At 35.1% G+C, this 21546-nt stretch overlaps 1 protein-coding gene across 2 annotated transcripts in view; it reads left to right on the forward strand.

The window, feature by feature from the left end:
- Positions 1 to 21546, forward strand: part of lrfn5a (leucine rich repeat and fibronectin type III domain containing 5a) — an 88803-nt gene that overhangs the window by 54804 nt on the left and 12453 nt on the right. For both annotated transcript variants that reach the window (XM_017426206.3, XM_017426205.3), the window contains 6 exons: positions 15250 to 15474; positions 16653 to 16781; positions 16869 to 17049; positions 17507 to 17662; positions 18297 to 18556; positions 19995 to 20462. In XM_017426206.3, coding sequence (XP_017281695.1) covers positions 15269 to 15474; positions 16653 to 16781; positions 16869 to 17049; positions 17507 to 17662; positions 18297 to 18556; positions 19995 to 20462 — 1400 coding nt within the window. In that variant the 5' untranslated portion in view covers positions 15250 to 15268. The remainder of the gene's footprint in view (positions 1 to 15249; positions 15475 to 16652; positions 16782 to 16868; positions 17050 to 17506; positions 17663 to 18296; positions 18557 to 19994; positions 20463 to 21546) is intronic.

Consider the following 21546-nt stretch of genomic DNA (forward strand, 5'->3'; position numbering starts at 1 on the left):
CTGTCATTCCTCTTTGATGTTAAAAAAACCCAGTTGAATAGTAGAGGCTCTATCTTTTCAGTGCTGCAAACTAAAACTTTTTTGTTTTCTTTGAAAATATTTATTTGTCTTAACCTTATAAGCAGAAGTATTTGTAAACTTCACCGAACACTTCAAACCATGAGCTGTTCCTTTCTTCCAAAATTCCAGTTTAACAGATTATAACCTAGGGCTTCATTTTTGAACAAGCCTTCTAAAGGCACAAATGTTTTTGAACATATAAAACTGCTTAATAAATTATATTGATTCTTACTTTTTAAGAAAACAAGAATTCTGGTTTAAAAACATGTGAAGTTAAACCTGAGCTTTATTTGTGAATTATTATTGCAGTATGTGTAATATTTGTTTTTAATTTTTACACATTTTGATACAGTATAATTACACGACCATATCAGTCAACAAAGTGTGCATCTTTTTCATCAAGTATGAAAAGGAAGAACTGGGCCCAAAGCCAAAATTACAAATAATGGTGTTAATGGAGAAGAGATTGCCATGGTGTAATTTTTATTTGGTGTTTGTGAGGTGATTGTTTGTTTTGATGTGTCGTTTTGGCCCTCTGCACTGTTGTCAGTTTTGCTTGCAAACTTTGTATGTTTACTTCGTTTTCTTTCTGTTTTTGTTCATTTGTTTTTTGTAATCACTAAATCAAGAATGTAAAGCAGCTTGTGTTCATATCTTTACTCTTTCAATATTCTGTTTTCACAAAATGTTTAGTAACTCAGAAAGAAAATCAGATTTATGTGAGGTGTTCCACATTATTGACTGGTATTGTATTTTTTTCCCAATAGTTATTTTTAATCATATTACATAACACTTTTGTTTACATTTTTATTTGATTGCACCTCAAAGACTCAAAATGTTTAATATAAGTGTCCAACTTTATTCCACTGAGCATGATTTGGACTTTCAGCACCACGGATAGCTCCTTAGTGTATAAAACAGAATTCAGTCTCTTTTATGTTGTATGTCTGTCACTTCAAGGCTTTATTTTATTTAATATATTTCTAACTTAGCTAAAGACAAATACTGAGAAATGCAACTCCACATTTCACTTACAAATAACACTCACCCTATGACTCTGCTGATCAGGATTAGTGCTGTGTGGCTTTTAGCGAGCAACTCTGCTGGTTGCACATCAGCTTACAAAACTACCACCTGACTTTCATCCTTTTGGTGAAGAAGAACATTAACATTCTTACCACTGTGGAAGCTCTGACATGCGTCATTTCCTCTTTAGTTTGATTGCATAAAAATGTCACTTTTTGAATGCGTAAAATTTAAATTCAGTTGTGCGGACAGTAATTTCCTTCCTTTGTTGATCAGGTTACAAAGTTCTTCTACACAAAGGAGTAGTAATATTTTAATAGGTAGAAATAATGGTTTTTAGGTTCAAAGTGGGGATGTAAATTCCTCATCATTGGGTTCATGATTAAATTCTTAACAATCAGATTTTTAACAGTTACTCTGTATTTCTAAAATAAATCATAATTATTATTAACAACAACAACAAGAATAATAATGTGGTTTTCATAGTGTTAATTTTTTTTCTCTCACATCATTGCCATCAGCGGTTGTATGTTTTACTCATGCTTGTGTGATTCAAGTGTATATTAGTCCTGGCATTAAAATAAGTCTGTAGTTTTGTCTCTGGGGTTAATACACACATGCAACAGTCCAGCTGTATTCAGTCTAGTTATTGTTGTTTATACATGTTTCCATTCATGCAAAGAAAGGCACACGCACTCACCCATACAGCAGTGATCTGTATTTAACCTAGATACTATGGTGATTAGCCTGTGGCTTGATAAGTCTCACTTGCATTCAACACACACAGCTGCTAACAGACTTAGAATCACATAATATCTGGTTCATATTAGTATTTCACTCTACATCAATCATTGTGATATGACAAAGTAAACCTAAATTAGAAATCATCAATATTAAATTCTTACTATTTGTGCATAACTCACTGTTTCCACTTGACCCAAATAGAACTTCTCCAAGAAACAAACACACAGAGTGAGGATGAAAATGATGCATTACCACTAATGAATTTCATATATTATACACAAACAAATATCACAAAGAGGAATTTATTCTTTGAAAAGTGTCCACTAATTTATTTAGTTTCTTTTTGCAGTCTGAGGGTAAACTTGATTAAAATTCAAACAAGAATCCATCTGCTAATCTGATTTTTTTGCAGAATAAATTTTGTGTTTGTAGCAACCAGCTAGTAAGCCCTTTGATGGATGAGAAACATTACTACTTAATGATCACAATTTATAAATCTGATATGTTTCTAACATAAAACAAAGTGTGCAGTCAAACTTCTGAACAGTGCATGCAATTTCTTCTTGGTCCAAATAAAAAATTTAAAGGATACTCTGTTTAAAACAAATGAAAACTCATAAAATACTAGAAGCACTCAGAGAGCACAACCCTGCGCCAAGACTCATTATTATTGTGTAGTCCTAATGGGACTCATCACTGATGACATCACCATCATGTGATCCTGATCACCACCAAATGTTAATAATTTGTTTTTTGTGACAACCTCAGAATTTTCTGAACATGTTATCAAAATTTGTTCTTTACTTTTTGAGTGATCTTGTGCAAACAAACACACGCTACACAAAACATATCCCTCCTTGGCGGAAGTCAATTAGATCATACTGAGCATTAAATAACAGACTGGTATATATATATATATATATATATATATATATATATATATATATATATATATATATATATATATATATATATATATAACTGCCATAAGCAAAGACAAATGTTCCTAAACATTTAATGCCTTCATTAATATTTTACTGATTTACGTACTTATTTAACTTTATACAATCTGGACTTACATACTTTAAATGTCTTTCAGCTTTTATTTTGGCATGTTCCCTCAGACTGATTTGTTTTATTTTGTAGGAAAAATTTCATTAAAAAAAGCTTGAGAGAAAATAAAACATAAATAAATATTCCTTTTTAATAGCTCACTGATTGTAACACTATATTTCCCTTACTGGTAAAACCCTGCTTCGCATTCATACAGTTCACCACACACCAACACATAAGAGCTGCTCAGTTCAGCCTCATTCTGCTGCTTCACTGGAGCAGACCAAGCAGCAGCTCAACATTTTTTGCTCAAAAGCACCTTAGGCATAGTGTTCATGTTTTAAAAGCTTTTGCATGCATACTGTTGGCTTAGGGGACATGCAGTGATGGAAAACAACTCTTGATTTGGCCACACCTGCACTCCCTCCACTCCCCTGCCCTGTCCTGTTCACTTTGAAGTACTCTATCACTATTTTTATTGCTATGACACGATGAGACACCAGAGAAGCAAGGTAAACATTGAGAAGAAGGTTTATGAAAGTTTAATGTTTACCCATCATACAGTTCTCACCAACTAGCCATGTCTCATGCTGTGATTCACCTTCACTTATTTCTTTCTTTGACTCTTCTCTCTGTTGGTGGGCAGTTACAAGTCACTTCTCTTTTCATTTAAACAGTCTTTTTTGGGAACTGAATACATTTTTCCTGCATTATGTGATTGTGGGTAAATGTGCTGCTTGTAAATAATGAAGCAGTGTGCTCATGTTTGGATGTGTGTAAATTATTTAACCCATTCCCCCACCTCCTTTGCCCTATATATACACACTGAAACACTGTGACAGACTGCTACACACCTGTCTTACCTATTTCTTTGTGTCCAGCTGTCTCTCCTCTTTCTGTGTATCTCATTTCTTATTGAGTGTCTCAGTGGAAAATTACAATGTCAAGACAGCTTTTTTACTCAGTGCACTGGCTCAGGACCAGTGGTTAACAGTCTGTTTCAAGTTTAAATGTGTTTTAGGTGTATCCTCCAGATGGACTCTCAGCGGGTATCAAACATCTTTATTCAGTGAGCAAATCCAAACCAGAACCTGGAAGTTGAAGCCAGAACAGGACCAACTCTACTTCAGACTTGTCTAGTACATATTTTAAGTTAATTTAAATGAACAGAACATCGTCCTTGGTTAAATGATTGTGTGTTGGGGGGTAGGTAAGACTTAAAGCCCCACATTGTAAGTGTGCAGACTTTGGTTGCAACAATACAACATGGCAGCTCCTGTAAATTGGGTCCTGCTGGCTTCAATGACAAAAGGTGGAGACACTTGGTCTACCATGTATAGTCTATGGATCAAGATATTATTTTTTTTGCGTACAATCTTGATTCAAAAAGAGATTTCAAATCTTGCATGTACACTGTAGATGTCAACTAAACAGGGTACCAAGAGCTAACATTACTGCTAATTTTACTGCTCTGAAACAGCAGACAAAATCCCATGCTAAAATCCCTTTCATACTTTTGCACTTCTCCCTTGCATTTCTAAGGCAGTAATATAAGGGAGTAAAAAAAAAAAATAACAAAAAACCCATCACAACATTACCTAATTACATATCTGAAATTCTAGGATCTGTTGCATGTTCTCCACCAATGCCAGGCTGCCATACAGTTACTGGCATCATCATAAATTCCATAGCATGAAATCAACATTGAAATGTCACATATACCTCATATAGAGATCTTAATAAAAAAAAGTTCCTGTCATTCCTCTTTGATGTTAAAAAAACCCAGTTGAATAGTAGAGGCTCTATCTTTTCAGTGCTGCAAACTAAAACTTTTTTGTTTTCTTTGAAAATATTTATTTGTCTTAACCTTATAAGCAGAAGTATTTGTAAACTTCACCAAACACTTCAAACCATGAGCTGTTCCTTTCTTCCAAAATTCCAGTTTAACAGATTATAACCTAGGGCTTCATTTTTGAACAAGCCTAAAGGCACAAATGTTTTTGAACATATAAAACTGCTTAATAAATTATATTGATTCTTACTTTTTAAGGAAACAAGAATTCTGGTTTAAAAACACGTGAAGTTAAATTTGAGCTTTATTTGTGAATTATTATTGCAGTATGTGTAATATTTGTTTTTAATTTTTACACATTTTGATTCCAGCAATAATATTGTCAACAACAAACAATGTCATGTTCTATTATGCAAATTGTATCAGTTGCTTATTGTTTGTCCACTGCTGTTGGTGTAATAGATCTGTCACTTTTTTGATGTTGATTCTTTTTGCAAGCATGTTGTTTGTGCTGTGCACAAATGTTGCTTGTTGTGATGTTCTGAATGGAATAAATAACACCTGTAGCTAAGGTTACTGGGTGCACTAATACAAAATAAAAATAAAAAACAATGCAATACTATGCAATGTGGCAGCAGTGTCAAGGCAACAGTAGGACTCACTCACACAACTCCTCTGTCTTTCACAATATTAGTCTTCAATATATAAATTGAGGCCTGAATTCACCAATGAATTATCTTTTTCAGGCACAATTTAATTTTTTTGCACATTTGTGTAATTCACAAAGTCTTTGCAAAGGGACATTTGCACCTCAAACTTTGCATCTATTTATTATGGTGACACAGTTTGCCCACATTTAAATGAGATATTATGCACAATTTTAGAGGAAAACTTCCCTATGTTTAAATAAATAGCCATTGTGCCGAAGAGCATCAGATTCTTAAGGACAAGCACTGTTTGCAATATGCAAACAGGTTAACAAACAGAACCAACAATAAGTGGTTATTGCAGGGAACATAAGCATAAAAAATGAAATAAGTTTTTGTTGTATTAGTTATTGTTTTTTTCTTTTTTAATGAAAACTGCAATTACTAAAATTATAAACTTCTGTTAGTGTGTCCAAAACTACCTTAAATTAAGACAAAAAAGACATTATTGTTGATTTATTTCATGGAGCTGCCAATATTTTGCTCTATGTCCCTTCTGACACAAACATCTGCTCATAATTACTCAGTAATTATGAGTAATTAAAAAATAATGTTGGTCATTACTGGGTCACATGCAAATAAGAAGTGGACACCTACTCTAGCAGGGGAATGTCTAAATAAAATACTACTTTCAGTTGTTTTTTATTTTAGAGGATGAGTTGTAAACTACCTTTATCAAAAAGCCATCTTCTGTTCTGCAGACTTATTCAGCCTAGTTTAGTTGATCCAAACCAGTTAATGAAAACAACTCTGACGTACCTTTTTGATGAAGCAGCATTTAATTGTACATGCTCAGTTAATTTCACAGTTATATACAAAAAATATTGCAACTGTAAACACTAATCTGGATCAGTGTCAGTAATTTTGAATTATTTCTTAATCTATGTGACACATTACTCTCTGAAACTTTTATTATCCATTAATTTTAGGTCATATGTGCATCACAAAGCAGTGCAGTCATTATTTCACAAGCACTATTAAATTTGTAAAAGGATGTGTATTCAGTCAAATGAACTAAATTTAACAGTTCCTGGATCTGAAAAATCACTTTCATAAGACAAAACCGTAAAAGTAACTAAAAGCAAGTGAGGGGAAAATTAAAACATGCAATAGTTTGATTTATGACCATTAAAAGCATGTCACATTTTTTTTTAAATTACTAAATATGCCTAAACAATATCATAGTAAATATGATTGTATTCACAATGATAGTCAAATGAAATGACTTTAGAACTCAAACGGTTTTCGTTTTTCAGTTAAAAAATTGCCTGTTAACTGTTGAAAATACATCTTGGTCTCATGTAACTGCTTAAATTCTTTTAAATTAATTTAGTTAAATGAAACAATCAAACAAAAATAAGGCAAATCAGATCCAAAGTAACAGAAAAGCAGTAGCTGTTGGGGATTGTTCGAAGCTGTAGCTGTTTGATTGTCTCTGCACCAACACAGGAAAAAGTCAATAATGTAACATGTGATCTCCAAGATGTGCATCTGATAGGCATTTGGGAAAAAGAAACTGCTTATGCTGCAGCAAGCATCCACTCTTTAAGTTTTTTTTTTGTTGTTGTTGTTGTTTTGGAAAAGAAAGAAGCTTTTCTGTACTTAACTGGGCACACACAAACACTCTCGGTTCCTGCTTTGTCTGCTGCCAACAGGATATAAGATAAGAGATTGATGCACAGATGAGGATAACTGTTTCATGCTTTCACATTTCCCTTGTGTTCTCACATGGTTTATGTACGCATAAACACACACATACAAACTAACAATGTGTCATTACCAGCTAATGTCATAATGTGTTTGCAATGCCCTCCCACAATGCTTTACTCCGTAGGCCAATCCCATTTAGCGATGTGCATATAAACAAACAAAAACACGGTTTGTAGAAATGCAGATGTGTGCTGCTCTGTGTGTGTTTTCTTACATAAGCTTGCAGCCTCCTCTTGCTTTGAGGATGATGGTAGAAACAGTTTGTCATCCTCCCACATTTTTTCTGCCTCTCACTAACCTGCTTGCTGTCTTCATCCATTCAAATCAAATGCACTTTAGTGGCATATCAGAGACATTTTACAGGGAACATAACATTGCTGACATACGCAAATAGCTAATTAATTATGAATTGCGAAAGCATAACAATACTGCAGAAAAGAAGAGCTAAGTGTGAGTGAGCGGATCAATGATTTTAAATGTGTAAGAGTACTCTGGACAACCTATCAATATATTTTTACTTATAGAAAAATTACAGCTTCATTGCTCTTTATGCTGCTTACTACATATGAAACAAACTTATTGCTGATGTCTGATCAGGCTAAGATGGTGAAACTTTGCAGCTTGTGTTTGCCAGAGGGCTAAAACATTACAACAAATGATTTCTAAGATCAACGAATATCCTCATATTCATTAGAACTAAATAAGGTCTTAAAATGTGATTTTATTTAAAAGTTAATGACAAATATACTCTCAGAATTCTGTATTTTGTATCTGTTCTCATGGCTTTTAGAGAATGTTGGCTGTAGTGTCAACATTAGTATAAGATGCAATCATTTTAGAAAAAAAAGGGAAAAACCTTCCTTACAATCATTCTCACATGATTTATTTCATGGTTGTATTTATAGTTTTAAAATAATACTTTGGTATTAAAAAAATAATAAAGATAAACCTCCTTAGCTCTGAAAGAGTTAAACATTGTCTTTTTCTTGTGGATAACCTTTAAAGTAGATGTCAGGATCTGTTTTTTCTGTTCTCACTCTTGTTTCTTTAGTTCTGTTATCCTAGAGTTTTTGTTTATCCCCTTATGTTCCTGTATAGTAATGTTCCTATGCTTCATTGTGTTGTCTGCCAGCTTTAAGTAATTTCCCTCAGTCGCTCTCTGCTCCTCAGTCCTGCCACGCCCATCCTCACCTGTCCGTGGTTTCTATCAGTCACAGGTGCGGCTCATTTCCCCGTCAGCCTCAGCCTTTATAATCAGTCTGCTCCATCTCCTCAGTCCTTCATTGTTAGGTCAGGCTGCAGTTGGGTTTTGTCTTTGTGGGGCTCTGTGATCTGTTTGTTGCAAAGTTAACCTTTTGCTTAATAAATTAGTTTGTTTTTTTTAACTCTTTGGATTTGCCTGAGATGTAGGTTTGATCCAATACAAACCTGACAGTATAGGCCTTTGTTGTTGTGGCTCTTTTTAAAATTATTTTATGACGGAGTATTTTAAAGGTCTTTTTGCAGTTCTGTGAAGTCTTGCATCCACTACTGTTGAATTTAAGCTCCCATTTTGTTCTACTATACGATTCAGACCTAGTTTTGACAGTTTAAATAAACTGTTATGTTTTTTGTTTTTTTTAATTCTTGATCATTACAGTTGCTTTCCTCAGAGAGCTCATAAACCTTTTCTGTCTTTTATTATATTTCAACCAACACTGCTGCTGAATCAACATCACTTTAGTTCAAATATTTTTGACATTTTAATTTATTCTGCTACTTACGTTTGCTTTTTTTTAAATATTTTTTGCTTGAACTACTCATTATAAAATATTCATGTTGAACAAATCTATAATCCCCTATGATTTTGCTTAGTTTGTACATAATTATACACTCACTTTGTTTTGAGCCAGACTTCAAACAGATTCATAATTCAAAGTTCATAACAATTTCAGCAAATTTATAAAGTACAGTATGACAGAAAAAATACATTGATAAGAAGAAACATCCTATTTCTAATATAGATGGTGAATTTGAAGCATGCCAAACCAAAGACGGTCTAAATCTCTTTCTTGAACATATAATAATTTACAGAAATCACCTTATTGCATTGTGTCTGTCTTCAGAGTTTTTCCTTTTTTAAATGTTAGGTTGGATGATTTAAGCGATTTCAGACAAAAATGAGACATTTTTTATTCTATTTTCACTATTCTTGTGTGGGAATCCATCCATGGCATGTTGGAAAACAAAATTAAATAAATGGTGTCATTTTCTTGTCATCAAACACTTTTATCTCTGACAGAATGAAAAAAGTCAAGCAGAAAAGAAAATGTATTATGAAAGAAAAAGCTAAAGTTTGTTGAGTGTAATGATATGGAAAACATTCTTCATTTGGTGGTTCCTGTGCCACTTTTATGCAAATAAACCAAACCCAGCATGCAATATATGTTCTTTGAGTTAAAAATATACATTTAGACAATAAAAAGCTGGATTTCTTAAGATCAAGAATATAAAATATCTAACATTATGCGGTGGTTTAAAATTGTGGTGATGTGTTTTTTATAGTTAAAGCAAACATTCTTTTGTCTGCACAATAAAGGAGTGAAAGACAACATACATAGTGCAAAGAAAAAGAAATCACTTAATTCAAAATTTAAATCCTGACTGTTTATTTTACAGCTTAGTATCACAGTTGTCCTTAATCCCTTATGAAGCAACAAGCAGAGAAACCACTTTACACAAGATTCTTCAGCATCACTCAAATGCACTTTGAGGGATGATGATAGTAATGTTATGGCATAGAAATTGTTCTATGGACATTATATAATCTGATAGCTGGTGATGGATGCACTCTGGTATGTTTTGAAAAATAGTCCACTGATGTAATGCTGCAAAAATAGTGTTGTAGACCAGATATTGCACTGCACCACCATGAATGAAGCACTTACCACACCGCAGTAGTCTCTCGTTACACATCTTCCTCTTGCCTTCTCTTTTTTCTTTCTGAGCTATTCTTCTTTTTCCAGTCATACAAATAATCCCAACGAATGAATTTATATCTGGGGCTGAAATCAATATTCAAGTGGTGCACCTACGTCTTCATATTCTGTGCATTTAGTGTGTTTGCAATAAACATGTTTCTTAGCTCTTTTTTACCTCAAGTGGAAGTTATACACTTTTTTTGTATGTTTGTTTTTTTTTTCATTTAATGTTTAATAATTAAATGGATTACTGATAAGCAAATTTAAACTCTTTTGTTTAATTTTATTTTTCCTAGTTGGAAATCTGAGTCTTAAATGTTCCCACTGTTGTCACATCAGATGCATTATTGGAGTTGAAGGTTTGACTGAGTGACAAACATTCTGTCATTAACTTAGCAATAAAACAACAAAAGTAAAATCTACTTTTCTGACTGTTGGTTTTACAGTGGTCCTGTACTAAAATACAAATAAAAGATTCCCATGCCTCAACTAAACCCTACGCAGCAGTGTTGGCAAATTTTCCTTTAAAATCCAGTTTCTGCCCACAAAGTGTGTGTGTGTGTGTGTGTGAGTGTGATGTTGTTTTGACTTGATCAAAATGTTTTGCAGTCTTCATGTAGTCAAAACCTGCGGCTTAGAAACAAAGTGTAAACAATAAGAAAAAGGCTAGTGAAGGAATGTTTTACTGGATTGCTTTTATGACAAACATGCATTACTTTGCTATAAGCTGTTCTTTTCTCTTTCCTTTTTCAGTGTGTGTGTGTGTGTTAGCTTATCTGACTTTAGTTTGTCTGACTGTAGACTATCTCATGAACCAGTAGACAGAGTTTATTGAAACTCTCCAGAAAGTAATTACTGGATGTGCATCTGCAAGTTATTAAATGTTGGAGTCAACCTGATTCAATATGGTCCCTACAGCTAATTACCTTAGCAAACCCCAAAATGGCTATAACTCAGTCAGTTTTACAGGCACTGATGGAGTTTGTTGTGGTAGTAGCTGAGAGTCATCCTCATCACATACTCGGAGTGCCAACAGGGCATGCAACATTTTAAAACTGCAACATGTAATAGAGTAGGTGATATTTGTTTATGGACTATGTGCTTTTTAGTACTTTTTTTTTTTTAAGAATTTGGTGCATCTGTTATTTATTGTAAAAAATAAAATTGTCAGCAAAGACTAAATGTGTTATTCTTGGTTAAAAATATAAATGATTTTGTTAACTCTATCACATTTCCCACAGTGTGATTTGCTGTTTGTGTGGCTGTAGCAAGGCCTGCATGCAGATGAGACTGGAGACTTGGTGTGGTTATTGGCTTTTATTTTACTTGCCTGTGCTCAGTGCAGCAGTCTCAAAGTGCACTAATTGAATAAAGAGTAATTTTGATGTATTTAGGCAGCTGATGACCCCTGTTGTTCAAGTGGATAAAGCCATTAGCCGATGCATCAGGTTCACTGCAGTGGACAGAGAGAGAAGCTAGAGAGCAGGCAGACGAGCAGGTTGGTTTAAGTGGCCCGGTCATCAGTGCATTTTAATTCTTCATTAGATGCTTGTACAAACAAGAAAGACTCATGCCTAAATGCACAGAAGATAATGTAAATAATTAATTAATTTGAGAAAATGAAAAATCAAACATAAAAAGTTTTCAACAAGAGCAGCTCTCATCTCCTCCAAACATCGATTAAAAATCAACAGCAGATGCCAAAAGCCCTTTCTTCATAGCTCAATTCTGTGATGATTGTCCTAAGTCTTTATTAATGTGTGCTTTATGCACAGAAAAGGGGCGGTGTTAATGTATTAATTTATGCCACATTCACCAGTAAACAAACAGAACAATAATTAATTTTTGGCCAATTTAGTTATTTGTTTTTTACTTTACCAATGACATATCCATCCATTTATCCGTTTGCAGGGTTGTGGGGAGCTGGTGCCTATATCCAGTGATCAGTGGGTGATAGGCAGGCTACAACCTGGACAGGTCACCACTCCATCACAGCAACGACAAATTTATATTTGCCAGTGATCGAATTTGTTCCAAACTTTGGAAGGCTGTGTAAAATTTAAAACAGATTTGTTTTTATTTAATTTGAGGATGCAAATATATGCAATGATATTTAATGATATTGCATATCATTTAAGTCCTGTCTGTTTAAATGTTTAGCTGAAAGCTTAGGCAGTTCATAGAGCTTAAAATTACTGAGCAAATAAAAACAAGGCTCAAGGTCAAAATTGTCTTAATAATGTCTTGATGAAAAGCTTGTTAAAAAATGATTATACAGTGTGCAGAAAGACTGCATGACAACAAATTACATGCATTATCATGCACTTGCAATTGAACCAATTGCCACAACAGAAAGAACTATGAGCACAGAATATAACATTTACAGCAGAAGATGAATTGCTTTGTAAAAATGGTGGCAGGATGCCTTGTGATTGTGCATTTGTGTGGATTGTGTGCTGTTTGTGTTATAAACAACAAAGGTGCTCCTCTCAAAAAAAAAGTGCCCCGCTCTCTGAGATTACAGGAGAACACTTCAACATATCAAGTGTTTTCCTAACAGCGACATAACAAACATAGCTTAAAAAAACAAGTAGTACATACTCCCTGACACTCATCAGCAAAGATCCAAGTGAAAATGCTGGAGACAAGTTCTGGATGTTCAGGTAATTGTCTACATTTTGTGCCACATCTACAGGATACTGTAAAACTGACAGAGAGAGAAGAAGCTTTATTACACACAGGTGTGAAAATTAACATGGGATACTATTTTCATCTTGACATCTTAACACCACATCATCCACCTTTTGTCTTTTCCATCAGCACACCACTTTACACTTTTTGAGGCTACGTGATATTTGCGGAGTTGTAAAATCTTTGACCAAATGATATATTTCTTCATGGTCATTCTATAGACCTTCCTGGTTTCCCATATAATAGAACCTTAATTTGTGACTGGATGTAGATAAACTCTGCAAATGCTAATCAGTAGCTGAAAAAAGATCAACAAACATCTTCAATCGTGGCTGCAGCATCAAAAGAGTTTGAATTGTGAGTACTTCCAAGTCGTTGCTTTTAACTGCCAAGTTGTTCCACTGGTCATCCTCATGAGATTTGACTGCAGCCAGAGATCAGTCCCAGTGTATAGGGTGGGTAGAGAATCAATTTGAGCTGTCTGGGGAAGCCAGTTGTTCATCAGTGAGCGAGCCAGGGGTGAAACGAGCTTTGAGGGGGGACTTTCTGGGGAATTCAGTGGACAGCTTTCAAAGAAGAGGATAAAACGGGCTGCGCACGTGTGAAACAGAATCACATTTTACACACCACTACAAACAGAGCTTAATTTGTCTTCCTTCATTCATAATCCCTTTGGTTAATTTGGTTTTTCATTTGATCCTAGTGGTGCTACATGTCACACTGAGCAGTACAGCAGTCAGAAACTTGAGTGTGGAGGAGTTTAAGTGAAACTGAACTCAGTTCTACTAACATTTTACCTTTTTATATATCTAATATAAACCATCATTATTTGTTGTTTATGGTTTGCTTTAAACCTAAAAGCATGACAGAAGTACTTCATCTCCTCTATCTAAATTAAATACACCCTTTTCCCCAGTTTTCCTTTCACACCTCAGCACTCATTTTAATTAGCTTCCTTCTGATCTCTCTTTTTTTCTCTCCTTCTCTGATAACTCTTCCTCATTTCCTTTCCATTTCTGTCTCTCTCACTCATTTACTCTCATTACAGTCATTTCTCTGTGTAATTAATGAGCCGATATCTGCTTTCATGTCACAAGGGTCACAAGCTATCTGTCTATGTGTGTGTATGTTTAGAACCAGTATATATGAGTCATCCAGTGCTCTATTCACCGGCTCATCCGCCTTTGTGCTCTTCTTTTCCTGCACTCACACATAAAGAGAACGATAAACAGGAATTGCATGACCTTCAACATGGCAGCAAGTTTCAGCTCCATAATTACACTGAGAAACAAACAATGTGTGCAGACAAAGGAGTACTCAACTAGACAAGAAAAAAATGAATAGCTTTTCAATCAAAGTGAGGTAGTGATATTATAAAACGCACTGCCTGGCCAAAAATGTTGCATACTCTAATAGCATGTTGGACCTCCTTTACCTTTGGTTCACAGCTTTATTTTACTAAGTGTTCATTCCTGTTTGTTCTGAATTAATAACTGGAGAGTTTAAACACTGTATGAAGTATTTTCCAGCACATCCAAAAGACTTAGTGAGTTTGAAGCCCAAACTCTGTGGTTCTTGTGTGAAAAGGAGGTTTCATGGTTTGTGAACCACTTTTGCTTAATTAAAAATTGATAAATCCTGGCATTGTGATCTGGAATATGCAAGAAGAAAACATCAAACGGTGGGTACATACCTATGCAAAATCTAAGTCTGTCCAGATACAGCAGCCCCCATCAAGTTTTATGATGGTTTTTTTTTGTGTGTGTGTGTGATTGGTGCTCTTCTTACTCTTTTCCTCATATTACCCTGGAACAGGATAAATCCAGACTCATCAGGCTACATGTTTTTTTTTTTTTACCATTCCTTTAGAATCCAAACATTTTCTTGCAACTTGAAGCCCTAAAAATGTGTGTGCTATGGCACACATGCATACAAAGGTTGTGACAGTGTGTGCTACGTACTGTTTGTGTGTGTGCCGAAGAACTTAATACCTGTACCAACGTCAAGTACAGTTTGATCAGACAGTTTTCAGCCTGGAAAAACAACTCTGTTTGATCAAAAATTGAGGAACATAACATCTGAAAATATTTTACTTTTCCATGCAAGCAGTTTGGTTATATGTGGCCTTGTGATGGATGAGAGTCCTGCTCCTTTAGCACAGTGACTGCTGGAGATAGGCACCAGCTCCCTTACGGCTTTGCACAGAAAAGCGGGTAAAAGAAAATGGCCGAATGAATGGATGTTCTACGAGACAAGCAGTGAATCAGTGGCATGAAAACATAAAACTTAGAAAAGGGAAACAAAGCAGTTTTTTTGTTACTCTGATAATTCAGGTTTTCTTGTTTGCTATTTTCCTGTTTTTTTTGTTTTGTTTTGTTTGTTGTTTTTTTTTTACTTTAAAGGCTGGGTTTTGTTTTAAAGTCTTCATTGTTAGATGGAAAACATTTCTAATGGCATTAACTTCTCACTTACCCTCTCCCTTTGTCTCTGCCTGTCTCATTTTCAGGTGTTGTGTCCAGGTGAGAATGGTAACCATGGAGAGGCTGTTGCTGTGCGTGATGCTGGCAGTTGCCATGGCAGTGCGGGCACAGATCTGCCCAAAGCGCTGCGTCTGTCAGATTCTCTCACCCAACTTGGCAACCCTCTGTGCAAAGAAAGGTCTATTGTTCGTACCTCCAAATATTGACCGACACACAGTGGAATTACGGCTGGCTGACAACTTTGTCACAAGGTAAAGATTCAATCAGTTTTACCAGTTTTCAGGGTTAACTACTATATTACAAGACTGCATCTACTTCTGTTGTTGCTGTCTAATTACAACAGCTTCTACTAAATGACTACAGACATTACAGGCATTCCCAATTTTCAATAGTTATTGAACTTAACACTACAACCTTTAACAAAAAGGGAAAAAAGAAACAAAAACATTTTGACGTACAATTTTTTTCATGAAAGTTATTTTTGAAATTTAAAAAAAGCAGATTTTTAAAAGTTTCTTCATCAAAAATAGCAAAATAACTAAATATATTATACTTGAAGAAGCAAAGAAAACACTGACTAAATAAGCAGCTTTTTAATCAAAGCACTAACTAATGCTGTGGCTGTTTAGTTTGTTTAGTTTCAGTATGTAACAAAAAAAGTTTTTCCACTTTGAGGACATGATGACTGTATTTGCATTTATTTATTTGGTTTACTTCATTTTCTGTGTGACTGGAAAAGTGGCCCTGATTCACTTTTTTGTCCACATCTACATATGAGTCCAGCAAGAGCTTGTTATTTGTAAATATATTTAATAAACTCTGACATTTGTGTGAATAATTCTCATACCACTTAAAAAGACATGGCAGATTCAGCCTTAATGTGTAAGAATGAGCAACATTTCTTCCAAACTGAGTGCAGAGATGCTAATCGATAATGTCATGAGGTGACAACCCCAAGAGCCTTCTGGTGAACATGAATCAATGGCAGAATATTTGGACAGAAGGATTTCTTCAGTGAACATAGGGGCATGTTATTCTCTGCCTCTGGAATAAAAAAAAATGTGAGTTTTTAAAAGAAAATAAAATTCTTCAAGGCCCTAGAGTAAGTCATGGTCAATTTACAGTCAGTGGAGCAGCTCAAGGCTGTCTCCTGACGCATTTTTTTGAGTCTTTAGAGAAAGTTGTTCGTGCTTACAAGTATTGAATGAGCTGTGAAGGATAAAACGAGTACCATATGTTGTATATGTTCGTGTGATCATTTTCTGTTTAAAAAATTGAAAGATGTTTTTATTTTCCTCTTTTTTTGTTGGATGGGCATTTTAATCATATAACAATGTGAGTGTTTCAAACACCAAGTGGCTTTATTAAAGGAAAACTGTTTGTATTATACCATTTTGTTTAATGCAACTGTAATTATTTGTGTTGGCAGTGTAAAAAGAAAAGATTTTGCAAACATGACACGACTGGTGGACTTAACGTTATCCAGAAACACCATTTCTTATATCACACCTTATGCCTTTTCTGACCTGGAAAATCTCAGAGCACTGCACCTCAACAGGTATGAACCCACATGTGATAGAAACTACCACACAATTCTCTTGAAACATTTTGAGAGCTTTTTTCCTTTTGCTTTAACTTCTCACAGTAATCGTCTGACAAGAATAGGGAACGATACATTCAGCGGAATGTCGAAGCTTCACCATCTGATCCTGAACAACAACCAGCTGGTGCTGATCCATCAGGGAGCATTCAATGACCTGCTGGCACTAGAAGAACTGGACCTCAGCTACAATAACTTGAACTCTATTCCGTGGGACGCCATTCAGGTCAGCTCTCTTTAATTCCTTGCACCACTTTCAGGCTGAGTGGCTGAAAGTGGCCAAAGAAGAAAAGATCATTTCAAACACATAAAGCCTTTCGAGCCATTTCAACAGTATTAAGTTAAACAGATTAGGAGTTTTGGAGCTAATCCAGTGTCATTTTGTGGATTAGTAATGCACTGCACAATTTTAGAGGTAAGCAGTTTCTTTGTTGCTTTTTTTAATCAAATCAGTGAATAAATGTGTCAGAGAAAAGACTAAATATATATATTTATGTTTAACAAGTCTGACACATTCGGCAGAATAAAATGTAAAATGTTTGAAAGTCTGATAAATGTGTAGAGTCGCAGTAAACAAAAAAAAAAAGCTGCTTTATTTCTATAACACCATGTGATCTGTTGTCTTTCAAGCTATAAACCATACTTTGTGAATCACTGTTTTTTGTTTTCTTTTATTTGTGCAGAAAATGACAAGCCTCCACACATTGAGTTTAGACCACAACATGCTGGATTTTATTCCAGAGGGAACCTTTTCCCTTCTACAGAAACTCAACCGGCTGGATGTCACCTCTAATAAACTTCAAAAGCTACCACCAGACCCGCTCTTTCAACGGGCCCAGGTACTCTCATCAGTTCACTCAAAAACATCTATAATTAAAACCCAAGAACAACCTGTATCACTGCAGTTACCAGTCTCAAACCTTGTTGTTTAAGGTAATTGGCTGAATTTGAACAAATTTAAAATAAAATTAGTTTATTGTTCTCAATTAGAAGAAAAATAAAAGGTAAAAGTTAAAATTGACAGATAAATAAGAATTCAATTGTTTTTTTTGTTTCTTATTCCATATTGTTAATATGAAATTGATATTTTTATTACGTCTATTTTTAATCACGGCTTTTATTTTGGAGGGAAGAATACTGGGAGCTGCAGGATATCACAGTTCAGCAGTTTTGTTGCAGCCCCAAGAAGAAGTTTTTGTGTTTTTCTCAATGAGTGCAACAGGCATCCATCAAATATATGTTGCACATTTCACTTTAAGATGCAAGCATTAGAGATTTGTTTAACAAATCAATTTAATGAATTATTTAAGACAACAACAATAACACTTGACCATAGTCATAACAATGAAGTAGCTTGTCCTATAGAATGTTTGTTGTATTTGAAACATTTCCTGTTATGTAACTGAAATGACATTATTACAGCATTGCTTTGCTTTAACAAATCCTTAAAAAATGATTTTGTCACACTGTCAGGTCCTAGCGACATCAGGGGTCATGAACCCCTCTTCCTTTGCGCTGTCGTTCGGTGGAAACCCTCTCCACTGTAACTGTGAGTTGCTGTGGCTGAGGAGGCTGAATCGAGAGGACGACTTGGAGACTTGTGCCACACCGCAGCACCTTTCTGGTCGATACTTCTGGTCCATCCCTGAAGAGGAGTTCCTTTGTGAGCCTCCTCTGATCACTAGATACTCCCACGAGATGAGGGTCCTTGAAGGACAGAGAGTTGCGCTCAGGTATCATTTATTATCTTAAATGCATAAAAGTCCAATCATTTCAAGTTTAATTATTCTTTTAAAATAGGTTGAATCTTGTTTTCATTATCAAACAAGAACACAAGAGCTGATCAACACACTCAGGAATATGAAAAGCCCTGCTGCTCAAAAATACACAAGTCAGTAACTTTGCACAAAAACATTCAGGAGGACAAAATTACATCAAAACAAGAAGTCTAGTAGATGATGATTGCTTCATTTGCATATATATTGGTCACACATTTCCAATTCTGATAAATGTAATGTTTCCAAATATGGAAATGTGAAAATGAGGAAAAATAGGACAAAGAAAAATAAATGTGATCCTGTTCTTCCTTTTCTTTTTTTCTTATCAGTCTTTAGCAGTTTATATGAGGGACTTTCAGTAGATTAATAACAGTCAACTCATCAACATTTTTCAGTTTTGAGGCGCTCATTTCATATCATAAAATTGTAAAAGGCCATGATGGGTTTAACACAAGGTGCTGATAATACTTGTTAACCCAGTCGCCATCATTTTTACACACAAGGTAATGTCTTTAAAATGAATTGCTTTGTTTATTGTTTCATTTCGCTTCCTATTTTCTTTTTCTTTTCGTTTTCTTTCTTCTTTTTAATAACAGATGTAGAATTTTTCAAAAAGCAAATAAATTCTCATGCAGCTCATGTTAAATTGAAAGATGGCATTATTCAAATTCCACACTCAATGTTTTAAATGGGTAATGCACAAAACAATAGGTCATATCACAGTGAGTTCTCTTTCAAAATGTACTATACTTCTCGTAACTATTACATTATTAATTTCAATAGCATGTCTGGGAAATTATGATTGCAAAAAAACAAGGATCGCAACGACCCTGAATTTTAGGCACAGTCTTTTTAAATTCCCTAAATTTAATGACTTCATTGCACTTGTATTATTGCAATAACGTTATCAGTCATCCATCTGGACAAAAGATATTCATTAGCAATAGTTTTTAAATTATTTTCTTAGACTATTTTTATTTTACTAAAATTCCTTGCATTTTCGCTTTGTAATTTGTATCCCCTTTTAATTTTTAGTTTGTGATCAGTTGTCAGTTTCTTTCCATTTGTAAATCACCAACTTGTTATTCCATAACCTATTTTTAACAAATTTTTTCTTCTCCCAAGTTTATTTATTTTGCCTTAACAGCAAATGCTTATTGTCATTTTATTAATTTAACAAAGCTGTAAGGCGTTTATTTTGATTTTCTGACACAGCAGATCATTTTTAGATTGTATTTTCCAGCAGTTACTGTAAGTCCAGGGGGACAGTCAAGTGATTCCAGAAACCAATATCAAATAGTGTTCTACTTTTACTGCTTACTTCTCACCAACTTGACCCCATTCTGTCTCGTTTCTAATAAGTCCCATCCCTTGGGATGTCTGTGTTTTAAAGGTGTAAGGCAAGGGGTGACCCAGAGCCAGCAATTCACTGGATTTCCCCTGAAGGCAAACTGGTGTCTAACTCCTCCAGAACCTTAGTCTACAACAACGGGACTCTGGACATCCTCATCAGTACTGTGAAAGATACTGGCTCCTTCACCTGCATTTCATCCAACCCTGCCGGTGAAGCTCACCAAACTGTAGACCTAGTTATTATAAAACTTCCCCACATCTCCAACAACACCAACAACATCCAAGAGCCCGACCCAGGGTCGTCAGACATTTCTACGTCAACCCGAGGAGGCGCTAACGGCAGCAACGTGACAGGTGACGTGAAGGGCGGGGTCGATAAAAGAGTGGTGACAGCTGAGGCCACATCCTCAACTGCACTGATTAAGTTCAACTTCCAGAGGAACATACCAGGCATCAGGATGTTCCAGATACAATACAATGGAAGCCAGGATGACTCGCTGGTCTACAGGTAAGACAATTACTCATTCTGACTTGGGTACAGACAGACAGTTTACACATTGGAATCTGAGCCATGATACTATATGTCCAAGCAGAGGTAGAAAATTACAGTTGTACAAGCTACGTAGATTATATTACAATTGGTTAGGCACAATTTTAATGATCTAGTTGCAAAACAGGGAACTGTGGAAAAGGAAAGTCAAACAAAAAGGCAGCAAAATAACAACAAGGATGCTCTGAGGGTGCAACATAATCACCAGAAAGTCCCAAACAAAAGCTCTATGTGGGTTATATGAGCTCACTACAGAAGAGTGACATGAGTGAACCTCAAGCATTCTTAGCAATGAAGAGGAAGCTGCATGGTCTCTATGTTCACAAAAAATGTGTTATGAGGGGCTACAGCACCTCAAAATGGTAATGGGGCCAAATGGGCCCTAGAATGGTGCAATGTGAGGGCTATAAGGCACTACAGCTATATGAGGGCACTGAAGAAGTAATAAAGGTCTGCAAAAGAACATCACAGTAACAATCCAAGGCTATAGATTTAGAAATGCATCATTTTACAGCATTTATTTATTTTATAATAACAAAAAATGTCCAAAAAAAGTGTTTATATAGAAATATTTGATTAATGTAAAATTAATGCAATTAGATGGAATATGATTTCTCCTAAAATTTAAAATCTGAAGACATATAAATAGCCAGGTTAATTGTTCTTACCAGAATGTAAGACAAAAAGCAGGATGATATCAGGATATGCACAATCCTCAACTCATATTTTGTTAAATTACACAACAGAGTTTAGCCTGCTGACTCAACCAGGGCAGCTTTGACATTATTAGCTCTGCTAGCCTTTCTTGACTTTATCCATTTGCTCACGGTTACATAGATTAGATCGATCTCATGGAAAATGATTGTATTTGAGCTAAATATTTACCTAGGTGAAATAGGGAAGAGGGAATTAACAAACACAAACAGCCTTTGCAGGAAAATGTGTCAGCACTGTCTGATTTTCATCTCAAGTCTAATCCTCAAACATATTTTATTTGTATGCATCATTATCAGGACCTGAAGGAGCATAAGGTTTACCTGTC

Source organism: Kryptolebias marmoratus, linkage group LG10, assembly GCF_001649575.2.
Source record: "Kryptolebias marmoratus isolate JLee-2015 linkage group LG10, ASM164957v2, whole genome shotgun sequence".
NCBI classification, from domain to species: Eukaryota; Metazoa; Chordata; class Actinopteri; order Cyprinodontiformes; family Rivulidae; genus Kryptolebias; species Kryptolebias marmoratus.